A 27,283-nucleotide genomic window follows, 5' to 3' on the forward strand; every position below is an offset into this window, starting at 1 on the left:
ACATGACTTAATACAGTTTTCGAATCGATAGAGTGCACTCTTCGATTCGGCATGCATGCGATACTCCAAGCAGCACTCAATTCAGTAAAATGTCAACTTTTTTAAGTGGTTCACCTTATATTCTCACGATCTTCTTCCACCAAAATACACCTTAGCGAGCGGTGTGGAACAATTGTAGAAGTTAATATTTTATTGAGAGGACGCTGCACAGTGGATCAGGTGTAAGCCGAATTGACCAGTAGATTCTTAAGACTCGTAAAACATTTTAAATCATTTTCTATAGGTTGTGTAGGTTTGCTGATCGACAAGGCGGTTTGAAACTGCCAGATTTTTTGAACGAGGGCGTGACTGGCCATACAAAAGACAGGACACCGGCACTTTTTCAGGTTACGTCACTACTAACCGGCTGGTCAGCTTACCGACACCACATCTGTCAGTCACAACATGTATTATACATGCAGCATTGTTAAATAAAGCATGCTCTGTTGGGTCCAGGATACAGAGTTCCATTCATGTTTTAGGAACTGTCACATAAAAGCTGCTATTTACATAATTTTGCAAATGTCGTGACCAGGGAACCTTCTAGAGTGGAATGTCAATATTTTATTGCAGTTTGGGATGAATCCAACTTTTGCTGCAAACACATTACAGTCTCATCAACAGAAACAAATTTGATCAGTCAGAAGAATATTCAGTGCATGTAGTTACCACATCAAGCTTTCCTGATCCTCAAAATAGGGAATCAAATTTAAATTGGATTTATGAGATGTTCCAAGACAAGTGCTCTACTAGACAACTGTATCACACATAAAGAAACTTTATACAATCCTGACTGAACTCAGAATGTGTACAGGCCTTTGAGTGATTTTATTCACAAGAATGGCATTTCTTTTAAAAGTACAAAAAAAAATCTCCCAACCATGGCATGTAATGGTTGAGCACCCCTTTTGGCCTCCAAACCCCTTATTAGCTGAATACCCCAACAGAAACAATATTTTCACGCAGGATTGCAGTCCAAGTCTCTGCCAGAAGATTCACACCACCAAGGCCTTCAATTTCCACTCTTCACACCAAAAGGCCAAATTTATAATCTCTTTTTCCGACCCGCCTTGCTTCTCTGCCTTAGTCCGACTTCTCCTTCTCTTTCATGTGCAGGAAGACGATGCTGAAGACAAAGAGTCCTGCCATCATGGAGAAGACGCTGGCATAGTATGGGAAGGCTGAAGGGATGAACCGCTCATACTGAGTGTGCTGCAGTGGACGCACCGACACCTACGGCAAAGGAGACAAAATTGTGCAAGTCAGCCTCCTGTACATCAGAGCATGGTTGTTAAATGCATGATAAACAACAGGAATTTCTCCCAGGGTTAGGCAAAGTAAACCTTTCAAATGAATATATTTATATTGACGTATCTTTCAACTGCACAACTATAAAAAAGTGATTTGATCAAGGGTCACAAAATGCTAACTGGATAACCAAGGCTAATGGTAATTTCTGTGCTGTTAGCATTTTGTGACCCTCTAGTTACTCTAGAGGCAGATTTTCGGGTGAATATTATGTAGCCTGGGTACCGTGTACTTCAGCTTGTAACGTTACTTCCACTTCTTCTACAATGTCAAAGTTAGTTCTAACCTTATCTGTCAGTGTCAATCAAAGACAAGTCAACTGGAGAGATCAGCATAAGAGCGACCTGCTTCCGCTCTCAGCTGTCTCAGCTGTTCACTTTCTCAGTTCATGTTGTCATACTTCCCGATCCATAACAATGGATCTTGGGAGGCCATAATCATGGTCAAATGTAACTGTCGCTGTTAGTATTTAGCACCATCTCAGAGTTGTTCTGGTGCTCTGACTCAACCGTCAGTTCTATCACTGGTGGAGAAACGGTCGCTCCCAAACCAGCCGTGAATGAACTTCAGTCGAAGAGGCAGAGGACACAGCCTCATTTAATTGTTCTTTTGCTCCATGTTGTTGAATTGAAATATTCTTTTTTAAATGTCAGCTACACTCCCAAGTGTTCTTGGTGATATTGACCTTGTCTCTTTTTATCTTTGCCAGCCACCGAACTCTACTTTGTTGATCTTTCAGGAAAACTATGAAAGCTTATTACTGAATTATAATGAGGGGAAGTGCTGCCTAATGCAACACAGCAATGTTGCGTAAATTAAACTCATATGTCCTCTTGCCTGGTATATTAACATCAACTTGGCCATTCGTTACAAAAGCGGATGTTGTACACAATGTAAACAATCAATGTTGCCAGGTAGCAAACAACAGTGTCAATGTTCTCATCACTCAACAGTTAAATTGACCAACAGGACAACTTATCCAAAACTGTATTCCTTCAAGGGCCAATCTGTTATCCAAATTTAAATTGAAAAAGCTCATCATTCTCACATTGCTTGACAACAGCCTACATAACCTAAAATGGGGTTTTCCGTGTATTTTGGTTTGATTACTTTTTTTTTTTTTAACAGTAGGCAAAAAAGGACATTTATTCAGGGTCAAGAAAGTTGCAAAAAAGTATTTGTCCATCTGTAAAACACATTCTTGATTGTTTTCCTGACAAATTTGCACCCTGACTTATACTAGTGTTTAGGAGACAGCTTTGTATTTCACTTCTGATCAACTGACCTGAGTGGAGGAGTAGAGGTGTGTGTATCCCAGTCTGTTGTAGTCCACCTTGAACTGGAAGACTCCGTACACGTCAGGCAGCTTGAACTTGACGCTGTATTTGCCTCCTAGTAGAAAGACACCACAACATTTATAGTAGATCTACAGTATATAACTTCAAAAAGGGCAGTTCAAGTCCCCAAGATCATCAAGATGTTACACATAATTTTTCGGCCGGTGTCATAACCACAGCTTCATACCGTTTTTCTTGAGGTACGTCCTGACGAAGGGATCGATCCTCACGAACTCCAGCTGAATATCATCTCCGTCGAAGGGAACCCAGCGGCCCTCGGACAGCATCTCAATGACGATGCTGTACTCCTGCGTGGGAGAGTTTCACATTTATTGAAATTTAAAAAAACAAGTGAAACTACACCGCTCTTCCCTCCGGTTGAAACCAAACATCTGTTCACCTAGGTCGTTGGCGTTTTGAACTCACCACGAGGTCGGTGATGGTGTATGCTGCGGGGGGAGTGCTCTCTCCCTCAGGATGATGGGTAACGGCTCCCACTCTGAGAACTCCGGCCTCCTTGAACACCCAGCGGGACAGAGCCTCGGCCAGCTCCATGTTCCCCGTCTGCTCGTGTCTACTGAAGACCACAACAAGGAGGGCAGATATTGGATTTTTATTAAAAATCAGATATGGTCCAATCAGTGTCGTCCACCTCTGATATGATGCAGTTTGATTGATTACATATTTATTGTAGAATTGATCAGTACTACACTGGTTGTCAATGGGAAGCCCTGAACCTGAATTCCAGTGAAACATTCTGATGACATTTTTTATTATTATCGTGGGTTTCAATGTTTTATTGAGAGAGTTTTACTTTCCAATGGTCTAAATGCTGTTTCAGTGGCTTTACCTGGCATAATAAAATGAAGTGTGGACTGATGCTCATATACAGCTATTTCTTCATGTGTTCTTAACTGGTATGAACACCAGAGAAGAAGAGCTCAGACAAGTCCATCATGCTTAGTTAAAGTTACAGGAACTGTAGCTTTGACCTCACTTTTTCTCATTTGTACCTTTATACCTCAAATATGGCAAAGTAAGCTGAAAGCAACAAGGTAAGCAGAATACATTACTGCTTGAGTTTGGGTGGTGGAAAGAGGAGGAATACAAGGAAAGAGAAGGCTTACCTCTGGGAGCCGGGGGTGGCCTTCTGCACGGGGGAGTTGAAGAAGGCGTCGCTGAAGAAGTGCAGCGAGCCGCTGAAAACCACCCGGGCATTGTTTCTGGCCTGGAGGCCGGCGATCAGCAGGGTGTTCTTGCCCACAGCGTGGGGATACTGGAGAGATGAGACAGAAGTTAGGCAGAAACAAAGCACATTTGACTGATGACTTTAAAAAACAGGACAATACCGCTTCATTTGAGGGTTCCTATATGCTATTCCTGTCGTCCAGGACAATCCAATCGATATTTGTGAATATGAGCAACTCTCTCAAGCCAAAGACCTGAGAGTAAAAACCTGTGATATCATCAAGATGTCTAATCTACTACAAATGGGAGGCTGATTTGGCATTTTTACACTCAAATGAGCTGTATCTAATGTAGTATTTCAAAGCCAGAGAATATACTGTTATCCCTAGAAAATCCCTTGGTTCATTACCTTTACCCATCTCCCCCACTCATTCAGTACAGAGCAGCGCAATTTAGACACGTGTATCTTAAAAGTACATTAAGAGTTCCACCCAGGCCTCAAGTAGTTAAATTCCCACTTTCCTGTCTTGTGGAGACCTGAAAGGACTTCAGCAAGTATTAAAAGTTATTCCTAATCTAGCCCGGGACACAGGAGCATCCTTATACTGAGTGCAGACAGTTTATTTCTTTCTACACACGCTCATAGTGTGAGGGAGTTATAGTGCAATGCCGTGCATTACCTGAGAGATGGGTCTGTCGGGGAAGAAGGAGTAGGAGGTGGAGGAGCCAGTGAGGATGTCCAGGACAAGAGGGTTGTCTGGGTCTGCCACCATGCTGGAAGAGGAGGGGGGCATGTAAGTGAAGCTCAATGTGGTGTAGAATGGGAAATCTGATCAGCAGTGCTAGAACATTAATGGATTTAAAGGAGCATTTAAGTAATCTATGACTATCGGCCTCTATCAGCGACAGCAGAACTTATCTCCTTCTACAAGTCTCTGAAATGTAGGGGTGCACAATTAATAGCAGATAATCATAAGTCATGATTTATTTTTCCATGATTAAAACTTGTGAATTTGGAAATACTGAAGTGTTTGTTATATTTTCAACAAAAGTTAAGATGGAGAAGCAGCAGAGAAACCTTACATAGAGCATCTCTGGAAAAACAGAATGATGAGCCAAGTGGAAAAGAACAGATCAGCCCAACATTGGAGAGGAAAATACTGAAAACGTTGCTTTAGACCCTAAAAGTGGATCATTGTCTGTAGTACAGAATTCTGTACTTAAGTTTGCCTTTGGGTTGTAACTGTGCCCCAAAGTAATAAAGTAGTAACTATTTATATTAATTTTGTACATAAGGACACACTAAGAGTGAGACAGTAAGAGTGAAGGCAAGACTTTCCTATTGCTTTTGTTTCCTCAAACCGAGACAAAGAATCGCGTTCATAATATTTAGCAAAATAATTGGGATTATTAATAATAATTTGATTATTTGGGGGGGGTGGGTTGTGTTCCAAAACAGAGTATGGGCTGGAGTGACTTTTGAAAGCCAGAAATCTCAGCACCCCGTAAATTTATTATGGTCATTTTGTGCTGTGGGAAAGTAAAAATCGTACTCATGTTAAAGTATGTACAGCTATGCTTACCCAACACCCTTGAACAGAATGGGCTTGTTGGTGGGTTTGCCAACAATAGTCGGCGCTTTCAGCAGGTTTTCCGGATCAGCGACGATCATGGTGTGCTGGAGACAAGAAGGTTCAGTCAGTTGTTTGGTACTGGCAGCGTTTACAGGACTCGTGTTTCAAGACTTCAAATGACACCTCATCTCGGGTTCTGCTTACCTCTCCGGGATCAGACACATCGTAGTTGTGATGGTCAATGACTGCAGTCTTCTCCTCATCGAACTCAATGCCACACTCACTGCCCAGCTCCCTGAGAGGGTCGCCTACAAAACAGGACAAGGGTATTACTAAAGGTTACGGAGCTAAATCTTGCAAAATCTCACATTTAAAATTATTATGTTCAAACAATCGCACAGCTCTGTAGAGCCAGTCTCTTTCAAAATGACTGTAGGTTTAAAATCTGTCTTTGCACTGCTTGAAACTGACCAATATCAGAATTGGCAGCAACCAGGACGTTGCCTCCACCGTCAATGAAGGAAGTGATAGTCTCCACGTTGATATTTCCCCCAAAGTCTGCAAACAAGAGGAAAGAATGCAGGCTTATTGATTGCATCAACAAAGAAAGCAAAAGCAGTAAAGCTGGAAACTTGATTTTGAGTTCAAAGTGTGAAATGTACCTTCGACTGATGGTGAGAAGAGGATCAGATGGTCGTACAGGAACTGGCCGTATTTGATCAGAGATAGGGAAGGATCGTCTGCTGTCTTGAATGTGAGGTCAAAGCCACGATCTGCAAAGGAGAGACACAGTATCAGCTTCACTGAAAAACTTAGGCAAGTGTAAGTCAGCTCACAACAATTTATGTATGTAATGCGAGATCATGCTACAGATTCAGGAAGCATCATGCATCACGCATCTCCCACACTGGTTATGCACTTTTGGACTAACTTGCAAAAATCACTAACTCCGGTTCCATAATATTTTGAAACAGTGATGTAGTGGTAAATAAAAAACTGGGTAAACTATGACCACCAGTCAGCAACCATCATCTTGTTAACAACCACCAGTATCAACAAAAACAAATTATATTTTCAATTTATTTATGTATTCTTTTTTTTCCCCTTAATAGATCATATATCTTCATATATCTTCATGTATCTCACATCAATTTGACACTATTTACTATGATGTATTCTATGAATTTACCTAATTAATATTTCTGTCAGCCTATAAAACGGTGGTTAAACTCTATTCCCCAAATAAGAAAGTGGGCAAACTGAGTTTAGGTGGGTTTACCCTCCACTATACCCCTTCTTACAAGTCAGAGAAGTAAGGTAGCTCAAGATGCATTAGCAAGCTCCAATTCAGGATAGCTACCAAGCTAGCTAACTGATGACGCCCATGAAGTACTCTGCCGACTTATGTAGAGAGGAGTTGCGCCAAACTCCATACAAAAATAAAGCAGTTTAATGTGACCATGATTATTTGCAACTAACATACTTGGTAAGACATAACTTATGAGCTTTTATGAATCGTTAGGATGTTCTTGTAAATTCGGCAGATAGATAATCCACCACGCAGCACCTCATTTAACTAAAATCTAATATTTAGACGCGATTCACTCTGCTCGGTACTGCCCTCCACTGTGCATTTTGTTGGAAGACGACTAATTATAAAAGTTAAAATTATCATTAACATAGATATTGGTTGGTGTATTTGAGGTACGCCGAATTGAAGAGTGGATTCTAAAGATTCAAAAACTCCTCAGTCATGTTCTACCAAGTATCTATCTTTGCCGGTACGTTAAGTTATATTGAAATGACAGTTTTGAAAGGAGTTTGGCCTTCGGATCTCTCCATACAAGACAGACGAACGCATCGACGCTAAGCTAGCAGACTTGCTGTGCTGCATGAAGCTCAAGTTTCCAAGGCTCTCTATTAACAGTGTTTGTTTACAACACCAAGCACATGCAAAAACATTATCTGGGAGACTATTTCAGAGTGAAAAAGCACAAATTTTGCACTGACCTGCCAGACTGCGGAAGAAGATTGAATGGGTGTCTCGGATGTTGAGATTGTCCAGCAACACCAGAGTCTTTCCGTCGGCCGACGCACAGTGCAACATGCAGGCTAACGACAGGAATAAAAGAACATTGTTGCCCAAAAGTCCGAATCTCGTCCATTTTTTGGACGATAATACAGAATTGGACCGGCTCGTCTGCATGACTGCTGTCAACGCCGCCATTTTGCTGCAGAAGTCGACGTCAGCGTTAGCAGTCAGCTAAACTTTGACCCGGCGATTCGGCCAATCACAGAGAGGAACGCGTCGCTCTGAAGGCCATCCCACCAATAGGATGGAGGCTTTATTATAAGGCTGATATACGTAGGTACAAATCAGTATAAATGAACATCTCTATCGCGTCCATGGGATAGTCATAACCAAGATTAATAATCAGGTTCTCCACCGTTCTGATATTCTCTGACTTCCCCAGAGAATTTATCAAATTTCCTGATGTTGCCTCTCAAAATTACATATTCAAGGAATTCCATGACCAGTGACAACCCTGAATAATGCTTCATGGAAACGTATGGAAACCAGTTATTACAAAACATACTGTTTTATCTATCTATTTAAGGACAGTTAAACATAACAGCACAACAGAAGGCTGGACACTGTGCGTGATGATTCTTTATTGATCAGTGGATGAGTTACAGTGGGTATAAGCAATGTTATTGGTATTTCATAGAGCATCTTGCAGGTATTAACATAAATAGATGAAATGACAAATTCATTGCTGACAGGGAATTGTCACCATATCATGATGACATCCCAGGTGAGCCATTTACTACAAAAAAAAAAAACATTAGATAGACGTCAGTGTGAAATTGAAAATTGTCAGCCAGTGTGTCATCACCACGCATATTTCTTTTTAGCTATTAACAGAGGTATTAAGACTTCTTTTAGAGGACACGTAACAAATATTCAAATATTAAACATGCACAGCATTTACAATGTTTGCCAGTACATGAACATAAGACATCCCACTCCTAGAAAAAGGAAGAAGCTATCCGGAGACCTTCCCGCTCAAATGTCCAGTTCCCCTACACACATTCATGTAGACGACCTCTGTATAATGTGCTTTCCATGAAAATACTTCAACTGAGTATAGCAAAAATATTTGGACCGTTTGAAAATGTACATATTTCATCTGAGTGAAATGGAAAAATAACACATGAAGATCTTTCTTTTAAGTCAAGGTAAGGGAAAATAATTTGTAATCTATGCTTTGGTACAAATTATATTCAGGACAATGCCCAATTTCTGCATTTTAGTCTAAAAAAATAAAACTGTGCACAATCTGTGCAAACGAGTAGAACTATCTTTGGAAGGAATTAGACAATATTTACCAAACCACAGATGATTTCTGACCATATACTTTATGTTGAAATTATTCAAAGAGTGTTACATGTTATTATAAATACAGATCAGCCAGGGTTTACTTTTCCCTTTGACCTCATGGTATCAGAATCAGGGAAAACTCCGGGACCTTCGTTAGCTCACTTCTTCTCCTATATTTCCTTCTCCGGTTTATATTAGATCTCTGTTATTAACTACATTTTATATCCCTTTCAAAACGTTGTCAAGCTACGCCTGACTCTCACACTCCATCTCCTCCCCTCTCTCCTCCTCTCCCTCCGCCGCGACTTCGTCTTTCCCCTCCGCCTGGAGCTCCGTTTGCACCTCTCCCTCCTCTCCCTCCTCGTGACTCGCCCCTCCCTCCCCCTCCCCCTCCCCTCCTTGTTCTCGGCTCTCCTCCTCCGCCGCCTCTCCCTCCGCCTCCCCCTCTGCCTCCCCCTCCGCTTCCTGGGCACGGAAGATCAGCTCGCCTCCCTGGATGACCTGTTCGGCGGCGGGTTGCCAGGTCGTGGTGCTATCCCCCTCGGCGGCGGCGGCGGCCGTGGTGTACTGGTAGAAGTCGGAGTCCGCCTGGAACATGACCAGGGCCTGGGCCGTGTGGATGCGAACGTGCTGCGCCAGAGAGCTGGCGTCCAGGAACTTGTCGCCGCACGAGTCGCAAGCATATAAGATCTGGGTGTTGGGGTCTGCGAAGAGAAAGAGGGCAAAAAAAGGGAAACAAGTCATTCGCATTCCTAATGCTGTGTTCCTTTCAAAGTCAGAGGTCGGAAATCCCCTGCTGGTATTTATATGTTTAACCATTTACCACACATACGGTTTGATGGATTTAAAGTTATGCAATGCTGAAAATCGACCGTAAGTGTTTTGATTGTTGTTAACATGTTCAAAGTAATGTTGTGTAGACTTGACAGTAAATGCCATCATCTTGATGTAATGTCAGATAACTGAATCTCTGAAACCTCAGGATTAACAAACCTGGACTGAGTTTCCTACTTGGAATTCCACTTTGAAGGGCCGATCAATTGCATTTTCCCAGAAGGAAATCAGAATTTCCACCTTTCCACCTTTCAGTTATGACTGAGAAAAATGTAAAGATTGCGGAGGCCAAATAGCTTGTTTTAAGTCAGGAGGGTGTAAGCTGATACAGGTAGGCGGTGGTTTTTTTTGCATCCTCAAAGGCATTTTATACATAACTCACAGCTGTGCCAGGATCTGGATGCACTAGAAGTCTATTTTTCCATTGTTCCATTGTTTTTTATTTAGTTCCTCTCAACACATGAGATTTGTTGTTCATTGATCATGCTTTTAGAATGGTATGAAATGATTCCAGGGCAGATTTTTGTATTAGATGCAGAGATGAGCTGCTTTTCGGTCTCACCTGCTTCCTGCACTTTCTCCACAGCCTTGGTGATTTCAGCTTTCAAGGCCTCAGTCTCATCCGCTGACACAGAAGCAGCCACTGGAACCACTGTAAACAGATAGAGTAGACCGGGTAAACAAACGCTTATCATAGCTGTCGTTCTCTAAAGCGGCATAAACACAATATGGAGTGCAAGTTCAGTACAAGTTGGCTTCAGCAGCGATGTCTGATCCCTTTTATCCTTGTGTTTCTTTTGTTTGTCTACAGAGGTGCAGCAATGCTGTCTGTAGCTCGGATCAGTCCATGAAGCTGTCCCAGTACCAATATTTAACATGTGCTTTGGTGCAATATAAAAAAAATTTGGCAACTTTTCTGGCAGGATAAAAAATGTCTCCTGATGTGAAAATGCTAAAATGCTGCTATTTGTGAGGTTCATAGATATAACACCTATGTTTAGAAGAGAAGCCTTGACTATGCAGACGAAATGCAATAACCTATTCTGAATAAGCTGTTTTATCTGTTAACCTATTAAGGAGTTCTTTTATCTGTTGACCTATTCTGAATAAGCTGTTTTTACCTGTTATCTGTCAACTTATTCTGAATAAACTGTTTGACCAGTTAAAAAAAAAAAAGAAAAGAAAAAAAAGAGAGAAGCAAAAAGTACAGTATATCCTCTAGCCTATGTTATGTTGCATATGTCCTATTTTATTGTTATCATTCATTGTTATTATTTATTTGATTGAGGTTTGCTAAACAATGGTTAAGGCATAAATTGATCAAATGAATAAACACAATTGATGCACTTGTTCCTGTAATTATTTCATAATAGGTCAACACTAGGCAGCATGAATGACTGGAAATTGAGTAATACTTTGCTACTCATATCGGCCGATCTAACTAATACTAATACTAATAGTATTAGTTCTACTTGGTATTCATATCAGTTTTGGAAACAGTGGACCTCTGCTTGGCCAAATTCCAAAGCCCATATTCATGATAATAATTGTGTTATCTATCTGACCTTTCTACAATACACAACAGAAGTCTGCAGTACAGATACAGATAGTCGGCGGTAAGGTTAAACTGATATTGGACTTTTATTAAAAATGGGACATGGCCCAGTCAGCGTCGTCCACCTCTGATATGATGGATATGATGTGGTTTGTTTGATTACATATTTAATGTATATTGATCAATACTACACTGGTTGTCTATGGGAAGCCCTTGACCAGAAGTGATTCTAAGATATTTTGATTGATTCCACACAAGTATGCATGAATATGTTGTTATTATTAGTGTCCCATGATGGTCTAAAAACCCATATGGATCAAGCCCTGGTCTGGGTATCAGCATGTTCCCTAACCTCACTAGCCTCCCTCCCTAAGATGCTGTCTGACCTGTGAGCTGAGCCACAGCGCTGGCAGCCAGGGCCTCCGTTGCCAGGGTGACGATGTCCTCCGTGGTGACGGTCACTATGTTGATCTCGCTGTCGGAGGTGGATGCCCCGGCGTACCCGTCGGCCCCATCATCCGCGTTGCCCCCGGCGACCACCAGCCGTTTCATGCCGGCCTTGCCGTGGTGGACGGTCTTGACGTGGGAGCGCAGGTTGTCCACCCGGTTGAACCCTCGACCGCATTTGTCGCACAGGAACGGTTTCTCTCCTGAGGGAACGGGAGGAAAATTATTTGTTGGAGATTTAAGGGGGGAGGCGGTCGGTTCAGCTGAATGCAAAGTAGTAGTAGAAGAAGATGAAGCATTAGGAAGAATCAATCTTACAACTTTCTTCCACATGGGTATATGTAAATAGTTGTATGTTTTCTACCAGTCACAGACCCAGGTAAGCCTTGAATAATACTGCAGACAGCCACACTACATACTTCACAAGTATGTAGCATGTACTTGAGACGAACTTGGTAATTACCTGTGTGAATGATGATATGCTTGGACAGGTCGCCCACGTTGACGAATGCCTTGTTGCACATCTGACACTTGTGCGGACGGACGTTGTCGTGATGCCGGATGTGATTGGCCAGTTGACTGGACTGCACAAACCTGTCCAGAGAGAAACAGAGAAGATAAGTCTCTCATCATGCTTCCTGTATTCACATCAAATTCAAGGGATTTTCAGTGAGTTTCAAGGTCAGGTTTGCTCAGCTGCTCAACATCAAAATGCTTTAGGCATTATATTACCTGGGATATAAATCTTATTTTGTCAAGTTTAGAAATGAAGGTCAATACATTCATTTTAGTTGATGGTGGGAGTAAAAGCTATTTTGTGCAATATAAAGCCCTATCTAAAGGACAATATCATAGTTTATTTATTATATATCATATGTAGATCCTGACTCATTCTTACCTTGACAAGAACTGATTGCGCAGACCCATACTGGTATGTTTTCCCAGTACAGAGATTTGCTAATGGATTTGTGCTTACTGAAACCTATCATAGGCTCCAGCGTTTCTGAGAATATGCCTTTAAGATCCATTAAGATGCTTTTACAGATGTAGATCCTATTTTCATACATTCAAATTTAATCGAGGAGTTAAGTACGGTGACTGGTAAAAGCATTACCAAGTGACCAAGTCTATCAGCAATGATATCCATAGTTATTTTTAGTTTGGAAAAGCCTGTCTTCAGCTTCAGCCATCTTCCAAAACAATAGTTTTTTTCTCAATTGGTGGCAAATGTAGCACAACATAAACTGGGGCAGACTGAAGGATGGGCATGTTGCCGTACATTTAGATACGTTTCTATAGTGTTTCCTGAGAAATAATAAAGCATGATTTCATACGGTAATTATAACTTGGGACAGACAAATCTCAGTTTACATCTTGCCATGCATAGCCTAGCAACTAGAAGGTGACATTCAGACAGTCACACTTTTTAATTGGCTGACTTAATAACCATTTAGCATTAGGTCCAGGAAGGTGTGTTATAGTAACACATTTCAGTTTTAGCTCTAAGCTGCTGAGTTTCAGTTAGTGGTGAAAATTACAGAAAAGTTATCTATAAGACATTTCAAAAAGCCACAGGTCAGAAGTGAATAACTCAGGAAAAATTTACAAGGGTAGCATGTCAAGATGTCTATTACAATAGGATTATAAACCCATTAGAAGCATAGATACATTATAATCAAACATCATTAGACATATTTGAGAAAACTGCATGCAGTTTAGGGCTGAAAGATACTGACAAAAAACCTAATTGCGAGTTTTTCTTGTCATAAATGTTTTAGAACTTTAAAATTGTTTAAAGAAAAGTGATTATGCTAAAAAAAAATAGATGTCAGTGTGCAGGATTTAGTATTTAGTTTAGAGTATGATGAAAGGTTTTCACCAATATTATACTTGATTCATGGACCAAAGATTACCTGCAGCCCCTTAAATACGCCCCTGGACGCCCCTCTCTTAAGCAATTAATTGCAGCCTCTGTGATTTGGAAATTGCAACATATTGCGATTTTTTTTTTTTTTTTGTTCAGCTCTAATGCAGTTAAATATCATGTCATTAACTATACGGTTGACTAATAAAGTATACGCACCCTAAATTATTTGCACACTATTATATTGTGCATATTATATCATTTTATCTGATTAAGATGCCCTCATAATGTGCTTAAAACATGGTTACAATGCATTTTAAAGCCATATGAGCACCACTGCATGTAAAGTGTTACCTTATCTCTATCTTCACATATTTCACAACCTTTTTGTCAGATAACCATACGTTATATTCCCCAGGTGCGAGTGTGTTTGAGCTTTCTAATAAAGCATTTCTGCGCTCTCTAATGCCCTGCTGACCTTTTGCCGCAGCGGTCGCAGACGTAGGGTTTCTCTCCGGTGTGCTGGCGGACGTGGGCGATGAGCGAGCTGGCCTGGGTGAAGGCCTTGCCACAGATGAGACACAGGCAGGGCTTCTCTCCTGCAACACATGAATCACACGCTCACTGGAGTGGGATGTACATATCTGTGTGTGGGCTTTCTGCTTTCATGTCAAATGGGAATAACTGTTGGAATGACAAGCAACAACTTGGCGGCGTACGCGTGTTCAAACTTGTTTAAAGCTGTCAAGATGCCATGATTGAGGTTTTCTGCAGACTTTGGTTGCTCTTGATCAGCTTTTTCACACTGAACACACATGAACTTAGTGATACACTTGAGTTCATGTTTTACAGCAAACAAAACATTGCAATGTCAACCACAAACCAAAAATACAGCAAGTACTGACATGGTAATTTAAGAGTTGTGGTGTTACAATGATTTGTGTGATAAAAGTCATGAGTAAACAGTATTTTCTAGTAGTATTTACCATCTGAAAGCAGAGTGAACTGTATTTTCTAGTAGTATTTACCATCTGAAAGCTGAGTAAACAGTATTTTCTAGTAGTATTTACCATCTGAAAGCTGAGTGAACAGTATTTTCTAGTAGTATTTACCATCTGAAAGCTGAGGCGAACAGTATTTTCAGGTCAGAATATATACCATCTTTCCCATGGGACATGAATGCATACATCAAACAGCAGCAGCAGTACCTGTGTGGATGCGTTCGTGCCGTTGCAGAGCGCCGGGGTCGGCAAAGGCTCTCTGACAGTGTACACAGACGTAGGGTTTCTCTCCGCTGTGAACACGCAGGTGTCTCTTCAGGTTTCCTGAGAAACACACATCATCACACAATGATTAGGCCAAATGTCTCAAAGCAAAGAAACAACTAGAAAAGTCAGTTTCCTTGAGAAAATGTGTATGCTAGCTGAAAGCTCAGTTCCAGCTTTAAAGTTGGAACTGAGTTTCTAGTTGAAAGTATGTAGAGTCCAAAATTTTGGAGATAAAAACAATGGAAAAATAGTGGGAATAGCATGAGTGTGCTAGTTTTCTGCTAGCCCAATGATAAAAATATATAAACATGAGTAAGGAAAGTATTAAATCTGCTTTTGAAATATGTTCTTCTGTTTTGTAGGCCATTCATTTGATAGGTAGAGTTTCTATTTGCTGAGTGACTGAGGGACATTCACTATTCTCGACTAGCCCCATCATAGTTCAAGCAAAAACACACCGTCCTCACCCCATTTCTGACTTCATCATATAACAGAAGAAGATATAACAACACAAAAAAGATACCATTCTCTCTTCTTGCCACTCGCTCTTACCTGAAGTGGTAAACTGTTTCCCGCACTCTTTGCACTTGAGCGGACCGTCTGTGATATGGATTTTCAAGTGAGCCTTCAGATTCCCCACCTGAGCAGAGCACAAAAACAACCAGGTAAGGGAGGATACTGACTTGAAAAGGAATACTCCATAACTTTTGACTGACATGTAAATATATCAGGGGCTATTGAATTCAGGTTTGCTGTAATCAAAGACATCTAGTTATACACGGCGTCTGAATTTAGCGACCACGCCCTGACCTGGTTGAAGCGCTTGTCACAGTGCGGACACTTGTTGCCCTTCTCGGTGTCGTGGGTCTCCAGGTGGCGCATCTTGGCGGTGGGGTCGGAGAAGGCCTTCTCGCAGAAGTTGCAGTGGTACGGCTTCTCGCCGCTGTGCACCAGCTGGTGGCGCTTCAGGTTGCCGGACGTGGTGAAGAGCTTGCCGCACTCCTCGCAGCTGTAGCGCGCCTCGCCGGTGTGCCGCTTCCGGTGCAGGTTGAGCAGGCTGATCTGCCGGTAGCTCTTCCCGCAGGTGGAGCAGCAGTACGGTTTCAGGGGGCTAGGGGGCAACAAGAGCTGAATTTGAGAGCACAGAAACATACGCTCCCTCATAAATCTACTTAAATACACTGTGCAAGTCATCAATAGAAATGAATGGAGGTACACAAAATGTCGAGGAATAAGTTAATTCATTCTGTGCTGCAATGATGAATTCAAAGATGAAGCTGTCGTACAAACCTGTGTGTTTTCTCGTGGGCTTTACAGGCTGCGGGGTCAGAGAAAGCCTTGTTGCAGTCCCGGCAGCTGAATGGCTTCTCTCCCGTGTGAATGCGGATGTGTCTCTTGAAATTACCTGTATGGGTGAACTTCTTCCCACAGTCCTGGAAAGAAGGAAATTCAATGTTAGACCAGGGTTTGACTGACCAGGGTTTGACTGATAAGCCACAGTTTTTGAAAGCTGATACCGATATTTTTTTTATTTAAGCTGCCAATATTCAAGATCTTTAAATTTGATCATTTTCACGCCAAGAAAATTGAAAAAAGTATTCAGTGTTTCCCCAGGATTTTATTCTTGTCAGGGTGGAAAAGCCTCTACTACTACATAATCGCCACTCCGGAGCGTAAGCGGCGAAGTAGGCTGTGTCATATTAACATGCTGAAACCCTACCTGGATAGGGAATCTGTTCCGCTGTCTCCTGTTAGAGCAGAGATCCGAACTGCCTTGGCGCTGTCTAGTGCTGAACCTATTGATAGGGTCCAGGCAGTTTTGGCGCTGTCCAGTGCTGAACCCACTGAGGCACAGGCTGTTCCGGAGCTGTTTGATGTTGAACTTGAGGATGTTGTTGATCCGTCCAGTGCTGTTGTCCAAGGACGGTTGAAAAATTCTGAAATGTTGTCTAAACTTGACAATTGCTTTCCGCATTTGATTCAGTCCCAGCGTGAGGATGTGGTCAGTTTAATTGAATCTCATGTGTCTCTGTTTTCAGATCCATGTGTTACAACATGATATCGATGTGGGGGATTCTCCACCGATAAAACAACATGCGTACAGAGTGAATCCTGACAAGCGCCTCCGTTTGCAAAAGCAGGTGAACTACATGTTGGAGAACGACATTGCAGAGCATAGCTCTAGTTCATGGAGTTCACCGTGTCTTTTAGCTGATAAATCTGATGGTTCAGACCGGTTTTGCACAGATTTCCGTAAAGTGAATGGAGTCACGAAACCAGACTGTTATCCTCTTCCCTGGGTTGAGGACTGTGTTGATCATGTTGGCAGTGCAACCTATGTAACAAAACTCGACCTGTTAAAGGGATATTGGCAGGTGCCGTTAACTCCTCATGCAAAAGAGATCTCTGCATTCGTGACTCCTGACGCTTTCTTGCAATATACGGTGATGCCATTTGGCGTGCGCAACGCTCCCGCTACGTTTCAGCGTTTGGTAAATACAGTCTTGTCGGGTTTATCAGGCTGTGAAGCTTACCTGGACGACATTGTCGTCTATTCAAGTTCGTGGGATGACCACATTCAAAAACTTTATGCAGTGCTTGGGAGGTTGCGTGATGCTAATCTCATACTTAATCTTGCAAAGTGTGAGTTTGGCCAGGCTACGGTGACATACTTGGGCAAAGTTGTAGGTCGGGGGCAAGTCAAGCCGGTGCACTCCAAAGTTGAAGCTATCTTGTTGTTCCCTGCTCCTGTTTCTCGACGTGGGCTAAAGCGTTTTTTAGGGATGGCAGGTTATTATAGAAATTTTTGCAAAAACATTTCTGCTGTTGCGGCCCCGCTCACCGATCTGTTGAGCCCAAAAACGCGTTTTCACTGGTCTCAGAGTTGCCAACGTGCGTTTGAGTGTGTAAAGGCTTTGATGACTAATGCTCCAGTACTTGCTGCGCCTGCGTTCGAGCGCCCGTTCTCTCTCTTTTCAACTCTCTGTTGATGCGAGTGATGCGGGAGGGGGTGCTGTCCTCCTTCAAGAAGGGGATGATGGTGTGGAGCATCCGGTTTCGTATTACTCAAAGAAGTTTAACCGGCATCAACGGGTGTACTCTACAATTGAAAAGGAGGCTCTCGCCCTTATCTTGGCCCTTAAACATTTTGAAGTTTACGTCGGCTCTGCTAGCACGCCTACCGTTGTTTATACTGACCACAATCCCCTTGTGTTCCTTAATCAAATGCGGAATTCAAATCGAAGACTGATGCGCTGGGCACTCTTTTTGCAAGCCTTCAACGTGGAGATCAGGCATGTTAGGGGTAAAGATAATGTCCTGGCCGACACGTTGTCGCGTTGTTTTACGGAGTGAATAACCTCCGTTGCACTCCCGCTATTCACCATCTTAGGGTGGGGGTGTTACGTGTGGCCCTGTATGTGCATTATTGCACACTGTTTGTGGGTGTGTCCTATTCTCTCCTTGTCGCTCTCCTCTAGCTGGAGCACCTGAAACCAATTAACCATCCGAGTTAAAAGGGGACCTGAGGAGCAGTGGGAGGGACACAGACAGACGCCCAACAGCCTGCAGCACAGCCGTTTTTGGGGAATTCCTTTTTCCCCTTATTGTTTTTCCCTCAGCATGTTTTTGGTGTGTTGAGTTTTTGTTATTTTCGTTTGTGGTTTTAGTTTGGGATGAAGATCACCGGTAGTTCAGTTATCGGGTTTTTGTTTTGGTATAGTTTAGTTTACCTTTTTCCTTTTGTAGTTTAGGGGGGGGAGAGCTGGGTTCGCACGGCCCATTGCGTGGCTGGCCCAGTATTTTCCCCATCTTTTGTTCTGTTTGGCTGGGATCTCCAACCCCTTTTGGTTTGTTTCTCTTTTCTATTTTGAGTATGGTTTATTCTCTTATAAATAAAACCTGTTCTTTTGTTACTCAGCGGTTGTGGCGTCCTTTTATATGTTTCGGTCTCCAGTTGAGCCTTAAGTGTGTAGGAGGCCGTAACAGTAAGATAAGAACTTTATTGATCAATAAATAATATAATAATATATGTATGATAATATATATACGATACTAATTAATCACTTTAATCACTCATGTTTCCAATTGAATAGAATTGCCTATGAATTTGTTCATATCGGCCTATTTTATTGCCTTTGCTAATATGGTTATTACCAGGCTTACAAATGGCCTGAAACACATTTGGTGTTGATATGAGGTCTGGGACTGCTTTAATAGATTTCCCTTAAAGACTAAGGCATTCTAAGTAGAAACCACTTCATGCGTAATGCCGCCACACGTTTCCAAAAGATTTTGATCGTACCAAAGAACAAATTCAGGTAAGAAAAAAAATGATGAATGCCGAAATGTTTGTGGAAACGTTCGTAAGTACACTTTAAGATCAAATCTGATCGTACGCACTTTTCGTGAATGAGGCCCAATGACACTCATTCATGTCTGAACACTCACACTCACACACACACACACACACACACACACACAGAGTTCTCACCTCGCATTTGTGGGTCACGGAGCTGTAAGGCTTCGACTCAGATCGGCTGCTGATTGCTGACTGTGTTTGCCTCCCGTCTCGCGACTCGCCTCCCTCCATCTGCTCGCCGACCTCACTGTCTTCTCCTCCAGCCACCTCATCATCATCATCATCATCATCATCATCATCGTCGTCAGCCTCCGCTCCGTCGGCCTCCCCGGTGTCCTCCTCCTCCTGTCCTGCAGCCACCTCGCCCGGCTCCGCCACCTTCTTCTCTTTTCTAGTCTTTGGAGCACCCTCATCCTCTGAGTCATTGTCTATAATGGGGACAGTATGCAGCAGTTGAAAATGACATATTGTCTAGATTGGTTGAAAACAGACATGGTTGAAAATGGCTGCTTGCTTCCCATATTCATCCTAAATTTTATTACTGAAATACTATATATTAATACTATATATTAACTAGTAATAATAACACAAATTAAAGCGACACGAACATGGGGAACGGTTAGATGGGGTTAGACATGACCGTTTGATTTAAGAACACATAAATCATTAATTTTATGGACATTTTTGCCATTTTTGGTTATTTTCCTTTAAAGCATGGGTCTCAAACTCGCGGCCCGCGGGCCAATTGCGGCCCGCGAGACGATATTTTGTGGCCCCCACCTTAATATGAAAGTTTAATGTTAGTGCGGCCCGCGAGTTTTATATGGATGGCACTTTACAGTATTGTGTGCGGAGCTGAACGAACCTACCAATCACGGTGGGGTATATGGCTCTCGGGGGTGGGACATCGACCGGGCTTGATGCAAGCAGAGAAACATTTCTCAATGAGTGAAAGTTACAGCAGCGTTGCCATGGAGAGTTTTCTTCCGTGCCTGGCTGGCTGCCTCGTTTCTATTGGGCACACGCGGACATTCGTCCCAGCGCGCTGCGTTCACAACACTTCCAACAAAAAGATTTTAAAGTTGCTGCCCAGCGGGACATTATACGTATATATGTCTCTCTCTGACAAAATAAATCAAAGTGATGCGTACGCGGCGGGATAAAAGAAAAGTAAGGAACTCAATGTAGCCTAATGTAGCCTGCAGTCACATAGCGACACCTGTCCGTCGGCGATAACAGTCCCCGGTAACCCGGACCAATTATAGGGTCGCACCGTTATTTGTGGGTCATTATTTTTTATTTGCATCGCGCTATTTGCATTGCCTCACATGATGAACACTACATATATTTCTATATGATGTCATTTGTTTTTTTTGTTTCTATGACTACTGCCAGGTCTCTAGCAGCAAGGAGTAGGCAAGAGAAGCCATGTTCAGAAGAACAGTTCATGTTCTTCAATGTTCCATTCATGTTCAGGACAATTCATATTCAGAAGAACCCATTGAGGTTAAAGAACTGTTAATAAAGACGTTTAAATCTTATTTTGTGTTAAAAAATAAAAATAAAGACATTTGAGAAGATTGGAATTTTTTTAACAAAGCTTTTCTTGTGGAATACCTGATGCGGCCCAGCCTCACCCAGACTCTGCCTCCAGCGGCCCCCAGGTAAATTGAGTTTGAGACCCCTGCTTTAAAGTGACCCATTTGTAAAATTCCCTGATATTCCGCAGAGAATTTCTCAAAATCAGACTTGCTCCGTCTGGAGTACACCTCTCTACATTCTGTGATATTCCGCGCGTTTCCTCAACAGGGATCCCTCTGCTGACCAGAGGGATCCCTGTTGAGGAAACGCGCGTCTCTCCTCATCACTCACTTCAGGTTGAGGCAGCACAGTGAACTGAACTCACCGGGTGGGAAGTTTCGTCGGGGGGGTTTTCTGATCCTTCTCCCCCGAGAGCTCATGTAGGACGAGCTGCCGGCAGCCTTCAGCGGTGATTCTGTAAAGAAATAGAACACATTTGTCTGGATTTTGGTAGGAAATCATAACATACAAAAGTGTAGAGGGTGAATCATCAGTGTACTTTCCCCCATCTATTTTTACTATTGCAGTGAATGAAGAAATTGGACAGAAAAAGCCTAACTGAAAAGTGTTCCCTGTTCTTTTAAATACAGTAATGGGGGGATTATGTTTCCAAAAATCCCAAATGAATGGATTCTGAACTTATCTGAAGATAATGGGTAAATATTCAAAGGAGGGTGAACGCTTGTTATAGCCAGAGATAGGAAGCACTTCTAGAAATATATACTGACTGGGTGTGTAGTCGGCATCAGAGGGGTCGTCCTGAAACTCAGCCGCGTCTTTTGCGGTGCTTTCATCCTCCCTCTTTACAGCCGTCTTCTTCTGTGCGGACAGGGAGGCGTTCTTGGGGGGTCGTCCTCGGCCCGGGTGGGTTCTGGTGAGGTTCGGGTTAGAAACTGTCTGTTGTGCTTCGGCGGCGGCAGCGGCGACCTCTTCCTTCAAATTCCCCTGATCGCCCGCGGACCCTTCACCCTCTGCGGAGGCGCTTGGAGGGCTCTCCTCTGCTTGTGATGCCACCTCCGCCAGGTCGTTCTCCAGCCTCTGCTCTCCTTCTTCCGTTTTTTCTTTTGTTTGGTGGGAAAAAAAAATACACACAAAAGGTATGGCATTAGAGTTTGCTCTTTCACAAAACATGGTGAAGCTAATTGGATATGAGGATTCGACCAATATGGGTTTTTCAAGGCCAGTACCAATACAGATATTTTTAGGGCTGGACCTACCAAGAGCTGATATTTTGTGCAGACATTCATTATCTTTGAATTTGACAATTTTTTTGTTTCATGCCAAAAAATTACAAGTAGTCAGCGTCACAGTGGAAAAGCCTCTGAAGCAGCATTTAGATCACGGGACACTAAAACTCTCCATTGAAACACAGAAGAAGAAGAAGAAGAAGAAGAAGAAGAAGAAGAAGAAGAAGAAGAAGAAGGAGAAGAAGAAAAAGAGGAAGAAAAAGAAGATGAAAAAGAAGAAGAAAAAGAAGAAGAAAAAGAAAAAGAGGAAGAAGAAGAAGAAGAAGAAGAAGAAGAAGACCACCATATTTCATACTTATATGGAACTATGGAATCCAATCAAAATGTCACATTAGCATCAGTTCAGGTTAAAGTCCCATTGAAACGGAAGTTAGAGCGTCTTTAGCTTCTGTACTGTGACGTATTTCCCAGTGAAATGGAATATTTGAGCGGTGTAGAGTTACAAGAGGGATTTAAATCAAATCCTTCGCATTTGATTGGACAGTGGGCGGGGCTTAGAGTTTAGCGCGATACGGAGCTACAGAGAAACAGAGCTACAGAGGACTGTTGGCTCCACACACACCTCCCTCACCTGTTGTTAGATCAGGAGGAGGACAAGGTAGAGATGAATGAATTAGACCTCAGCGATATTGTTTTGGAAATGAAAACAAAGTTTTTGCCCACTGATATCCAAACACACATCTCTTCCTATCTCTCTCCATATTGCTCTGTCAGCTACGACCCAGAAACGGTGAAGTTTGGTTTTATATGACCGGTGTGGCTAGCTAGAGGTTGAAGAATGATTGATGGGTGGATGTCATGATATTATTGGTTGAAATTGGTTGGTTCATGCTTACGTAAGCACACGGCATGTTTTGTTTTACAGGAAGAAAACACGATTGGATTTTGATATAAGAATACAAAGAAATTGATTTTTTGTATTTTTTTTGGCATATATTGTTAAATAGGTGCACAATATGACCGGGGATGTGATCTAAAAGGGTTAAAAATGCATTTTTTATTTCATCTCGACTTTAAGGGCTTCTCATAAACAGCCAGTGTAGCACTGATCAATTCTACAATAAATATGTCATATCAGAGGGGGACAGGACCATATCTGATTTTTAATAAAAGGTCAATATATTGGCAAACTGATATATCTGTCTAAACCTTTTGGATATTGTGACTTTTCCCACTAGCTGCCAGTAATAGCTGAAAAAGTCCCAACATTCCTGTTTCGTTTGTTGGAAGCAGCCTAGTTCACTGGAAAACCTTTGCGATGACTATACTCACCAACAGTGAAATCTTCTGCTATGACAGACGGAGCTGGAACGGCCACAGACTGGTAGGCAGAGCAAGCGTTCACGATCTCCTGCATCTGCAGAAAGTTAGCAACGGCCAGCACGTCCTCTATGTTCTGAGGACTTAAACTCAGCTTGGCGGTGTACATGAACTCCAGGACCTGGCCCAAACCTGCAGCGATACATGGAAATACAAGTGGTGTGTTTAGACAGCGGAGCAATGGTAGGTGCATTTACTATTACCGAACTACAGGTTTTCATTCCAACCAAACACTATGCCAGGTGATTTTACTGATTAGCACACCTTCAACCAGAGTGGAGGAACTAATCCGTGAAATCAGCTGCTGTAGTGTTTGGTTGGAATGAAAACCTGCAGACTCTCGGTCCTTCATGGCACACAGTTGCCCATCCCTGCACTAGAGGATTCTCGGTCTGATATGCACTGTATTCTTTAAAATCACTGTCAGGGTGAGGAAACAGAGCAGAGCACAAAAGGCTGGACACCCAGGTAAAAAACAGACAGAACAATTTAAACAGTGAAAGAGTAACAGTCACTGCTGTACAACAGGCACAGAAACAGACCTGAGTGCCTGTGTATGCATCAATATCCATTAGTGTTAAGTTAACACAGTTTTTAATTTCTTTGGAAAGGAACACAAGCGCATCAATGCGCTCCTCTGTGGTCTGCCATCATGCCGGACAAAACGATTCAATGTGACACCAAAGACGCACAGAGAATGTGAAAGGAGAGGAAAGAACGAGTGAGAGATGAGAGGTGGGGCTGCTCCCTCTCCCTCTGTGTGTGTGTGTGTGTGTGTGTGTGTGTGTGTGTGTGTGTGCGTGTGTGTCTGGGCACACTAACGAATACAGGCTCGTGTTTCCTTTCTTTTTTCCCCACCGTTCGGTTAAACGAGTCCCGTTTTGTGCAAAACAGCAAGGCTGGTGTGGAATGTGGACTGGATATTGAATATATCATTTCAAAAATTCAGAATCAACACTGAACGAAAAATCAATACTTTTGCCAACCTTCATAATAGTAAGTATCCTTACAATTTGGAAGCTCCAGCCACAGCTTGACCCAAATTCTCTTTCTTTTTTTCAGTGCATATTAATGCTATTGCATGAATGTGCATATTAATATTGTTTTACGCTGGTTCATGCATCTCAGTTATATTGTCCTTGCTTTATCATCTAGAGCAGTGATTCTCCGGGGACCACCAGGGGTCCTTGAGGGGGTTCCAGGGGGTCCCCAGCAAATTGATGAATTGTTAAACTTCACCATTATTTCATTTACAAGAAGTTAAAACACTTAGAGAATGTAGAAGAATGACTGTTTTGATCATAGTTTCACTGTTATCTCTCTACCTACAATACAGATAGTCATGGAATTCTGGACAAAATCATATCTAACAATAAAAATATTCTCAGATTTGGGTCCGAGAGACAAAATCTCATCAAATGGGGGTCCATGGCTCTAATGTGGACTAAATTAGGGTCCTTGATATGAAAAAGGTTGAGAATCACTGCGAGCATGTCTGCCACTGAGAGACAGAAAATCTCTGAAATCCATTGTTATGTGTGTGATGTGATGCGTTTTCAAAATCAATTAGGATATTCAAAGTCTTCTAGTGCAGTGATTCTCAACCTTTTTCATATCAAGGACCCTAATTTAGTACACATTGGGGCCACGGACCCCCATTTGATGACATTTTGTCTCTTGAACCCAAATCTGAGAATATTTTAATTTTTAGATATGATTTTGTCCAGAATTCCATGACTATCTGTATTGTAGGTATAGAGATAACAGTGAAACTATGATCAAAATAGTCTTTCTTCTACATTCTCTAATTGTGTTAACTTCTAGTGAATTAAATAATGAAGTTTAACAGTTGATCAATTTGCTGAGGACCCCCTGGAACCCCCTCAAGGACCCCTGGTGGTCCCCAGACCCCACATTGAGAACCACTGTTCTAGTGTGTCTCCAGCTTTAGAGGGAACACTGGAGGAAACTCCACTGACAAGCAAGTCCACAGCCTGACTCCAACCCACCTGCTGCATTGCTGATGTCCAGATGCACCACATCCTTCTGGTCCAGGAAGAGGGTGCGGAAGTAGGCGCTGCAGGCCGCCAGCACGGCCTTGTGGGCCTTGAAGTCCACCCCATCCACCACAAAGGTGCAGTCACACAGCAGGCCCAGTTGCCGCTGGCGGTTGAGCTGCTCCAGAACTTTCCCACTGTGCCATGGGAAGTCCATCGTCCTGAAGGGGTTCGGATGGCTAACCTAGTCGACAGGCTGGCACAGGCTCTGGAAACTGTTAACAAGCAACAGGTCACATAGGCATATTAAGACATTCTCAGCATATATTGAGCAGAGTTAGACCAATAAATCAGTTTGCCTGTGTTTTGGGCTGACATTGGCCTTTTATTAAACATTGGATATAGCAGGTGGAGGTTCCTTTCGAATCACAGCTAGCGAATATATTTTCATTAATATTATTTTTAGTTAAAATAGCTGACCAGATAAATCATTCCAGAGGGCATTTTAATCAACAGCTTCAGGGGTAGTGGGTTTTTGGGCCAGGAAAATAGTCAAATTTAAAGATACTGGATAGTAGCATAAAATACAGGCTATCAGGAGCTTCAATCCAAAAATATCAGTATCAGCTTTCAAAAACTCATATCAATCCAACTCTAATATTAAGGTGTATTAGGTTCTATAATATTAAGTAACAGTAAATACTGTGTCACTACTCGGTAATGGACAATTCACCACAAACTTCACATACAGAAGTCGGCTATTAGTCTATTTCTTTCAGGGAGTTTGAGAGAAACACATTGCAGTGAAGAGTCATCATAGTTGGAGATATCAGGGCTCGTTTTCCTCCCTTCAGAAGAAGCCATTTGCTTATGGAAAACAACCTCCACACAATTGAAATTTGCCCAAGTTAGATACTCCATTCGAGTAAACATAAAGATGTTGTCAAATTTTGTTTTATTTTTATTTCATTGTGCCTGAGTTGACTAGGGTTAGGGTTTTCATATCAGTGCGCGCATTGTTGTCAATACTGTCAATCACCTGACACCCACAGGAAGAAATGGAAGTCTCCACCGGGAAATAATCCCTAAAACTTGTCTACAGTACTTACAAACTTTATTGTCACGTCCATGTCTTGTCATTTAAGGCGAGATAAATTTGACACCGTAAAGTTTGTGTTTCAAAAACGACGAAAAGGCTAAACGCTGAAAAATTCAACTGCGGCATGAACTACAAAATGTTTGGGGGAAATATAAAGTAGACACAGTTGTAAATGAGCTCCATATGACACCGGTATTCAATGTTGGACAACACAGCAGAGCTGTGAAATTGTAGGCTACATTGAAAACTTACACTGCAATTAAGACACACATTTTTGTGATATGTTGCTTTTATTTACCTAAAACTTATGACAACTTGGTTTGACCGTGCAATGGATCGATTACAATTCCTCCATCCTTGTAGCTTTGCTATCAGGGATTAATTTAGTGTGCCTAGACCATGCATATAGTAGGGGAAACAAGATGGCGGATAGTAACGCTGGGCCTTTCTTTATCCCTTGTCGTTTTCTAGCCTCGCTCTTTTCGTTTGGTGAAACGCCATTTTAATCGAGACTAACTCCAGCATTACCTCCTTGTTGTCGCAGCTGCTCTCCGGTTTCAAACTGCTTGACCGGCCGTTGTTTTGGAGTGGGTTTTTCGGTTATTACAAATCAGCCCAATCGAGTTTTTCGGTGATCGATCCTATCACGCTGACTCCGTCCACCGCCATCTTCCTCTCTCTGATCGATTGATAGGGGCCGGGCGGCCGGATGTGTCACATGAGCACGCGCAGTTTGAACACGCGCGGTGCTGACAGTGACCGCGTGATGGCGCACTGGGCTCGAGCTTCACTAACCTGATACCTCCTACCAACCACCATCAACACAGAATACAGGCCTTACTGTAGTGCACTGATTTATAAAGATAGGTACAGCCAGGGATGT

The 27,283-nt window shown here is 42.4% G+C and overlaps 2 protein-coding genes across 3 annotated transcripts; both read right to left on the reverse strand.

Annotated features, from left to right (window-relative positions):
* Nucleotides 1-848: 848 nt before the first annotated feature.
* ddost (dolichyl-diphosphooligosaccharide--protein glycosyltransferase subunit (non-catalytic)) lies at nucleotides 849-7,673 on the reverse strand. 2 transcript variants are annotated; one of them, XM_071916688.2, is made up of 11 exons: nucleotides 7,457-7,673; nucleotides 6,109-6,219; nucleotides 5,918-6,004; nucleotides 5,651-5,754; nucleotides 5,456-5,550; nucleotides 4,553-4,646; nucleotides 3,812-3,960; nucleotides 3,111-3,258; nucleotides 2,872-2,992; nucleotides 2,633-2,739; nucleotides 849-1,272 (listed from the first exon to the last, which is right to left on the reverse strand). In XM_071916688.2, the coding sequence occupies exons 1-11, from the start codon at nucleotides 7,671-7,673 to the stop codon at nucleotides 1,123-1,125; spliced, it is 1,383 nt and encodes a 460-aa protein (XP_071772789.1). In that variant the 3' UTR covers nucleotides 849-1,122. The 2 variants fall into 2 exon arrangements, with proteins under 2 accessions (XP_071772789.1, XP_078144399.1); XM_078288273.1 differs by having other exon boundaries at nucleotides 3,111-3,261.
* A 432-nt stretch (nucleotides 7,674-8,105) lies between these two features.
* On the reverse strand, nucleotides 8,106-27,066 carry zbtb17 (zinc finger and BTB domain containing 17). Its single transcript, XM_078288383.1, has 15 exons — nucleotides 26,929-27,066; nucleotides 25,314-25,576; nucleotides 23,257-23,436; nucleotides 21,466-21,798; nucleotides 21,063-21,152; nucleotides 19,289-19,584; nucleotides 16,087-16,229; nucleotides 15,607-15,907; nucleotides 15,349-15,436; nucleotides 14,737-14,853; nucleotides 14,007-14,127; nucleotides 12,128-12,258; nucleotides 11,604-11,867; nucleotides 10,225-10,314; nucleotides 8,106-9,532 (listed from the first exon to the last, which is right to left on the reverse strand). Exons 2-15 carry the CDS (start codon nucleotides 25,516-25,518, stop codon nucleotides 9,075-9,077), a joined length of 2,817 nt encoding a protein of 938 aa, XP_078144509.1. The 5' UTR covers nucleotides 25,519-25,576; nucleotides 26,929-27,066; the 3' UTR covers nucleotides 8,106-9,074.
* Nucleotides 27,067-27,283: the final 217 nt, after the last annotated feature.

Source organism: Centroberyx gerrardi, chromosome 14 (genome assembly GCF_048128805.1).
Source record: "Centroberyx gerrardi isolate f3 chromosome 14, fCenGer3.hap1.cur.20231027, whole genome shotgun sequence".
In the NCBI taxonomy this organism is placed as follows: Eukaryota; Metazoa; Chordata; class Actinopteri; order Beryciformes; family Berycidae; genus Centroberyx; species Centroberyx gerrardi.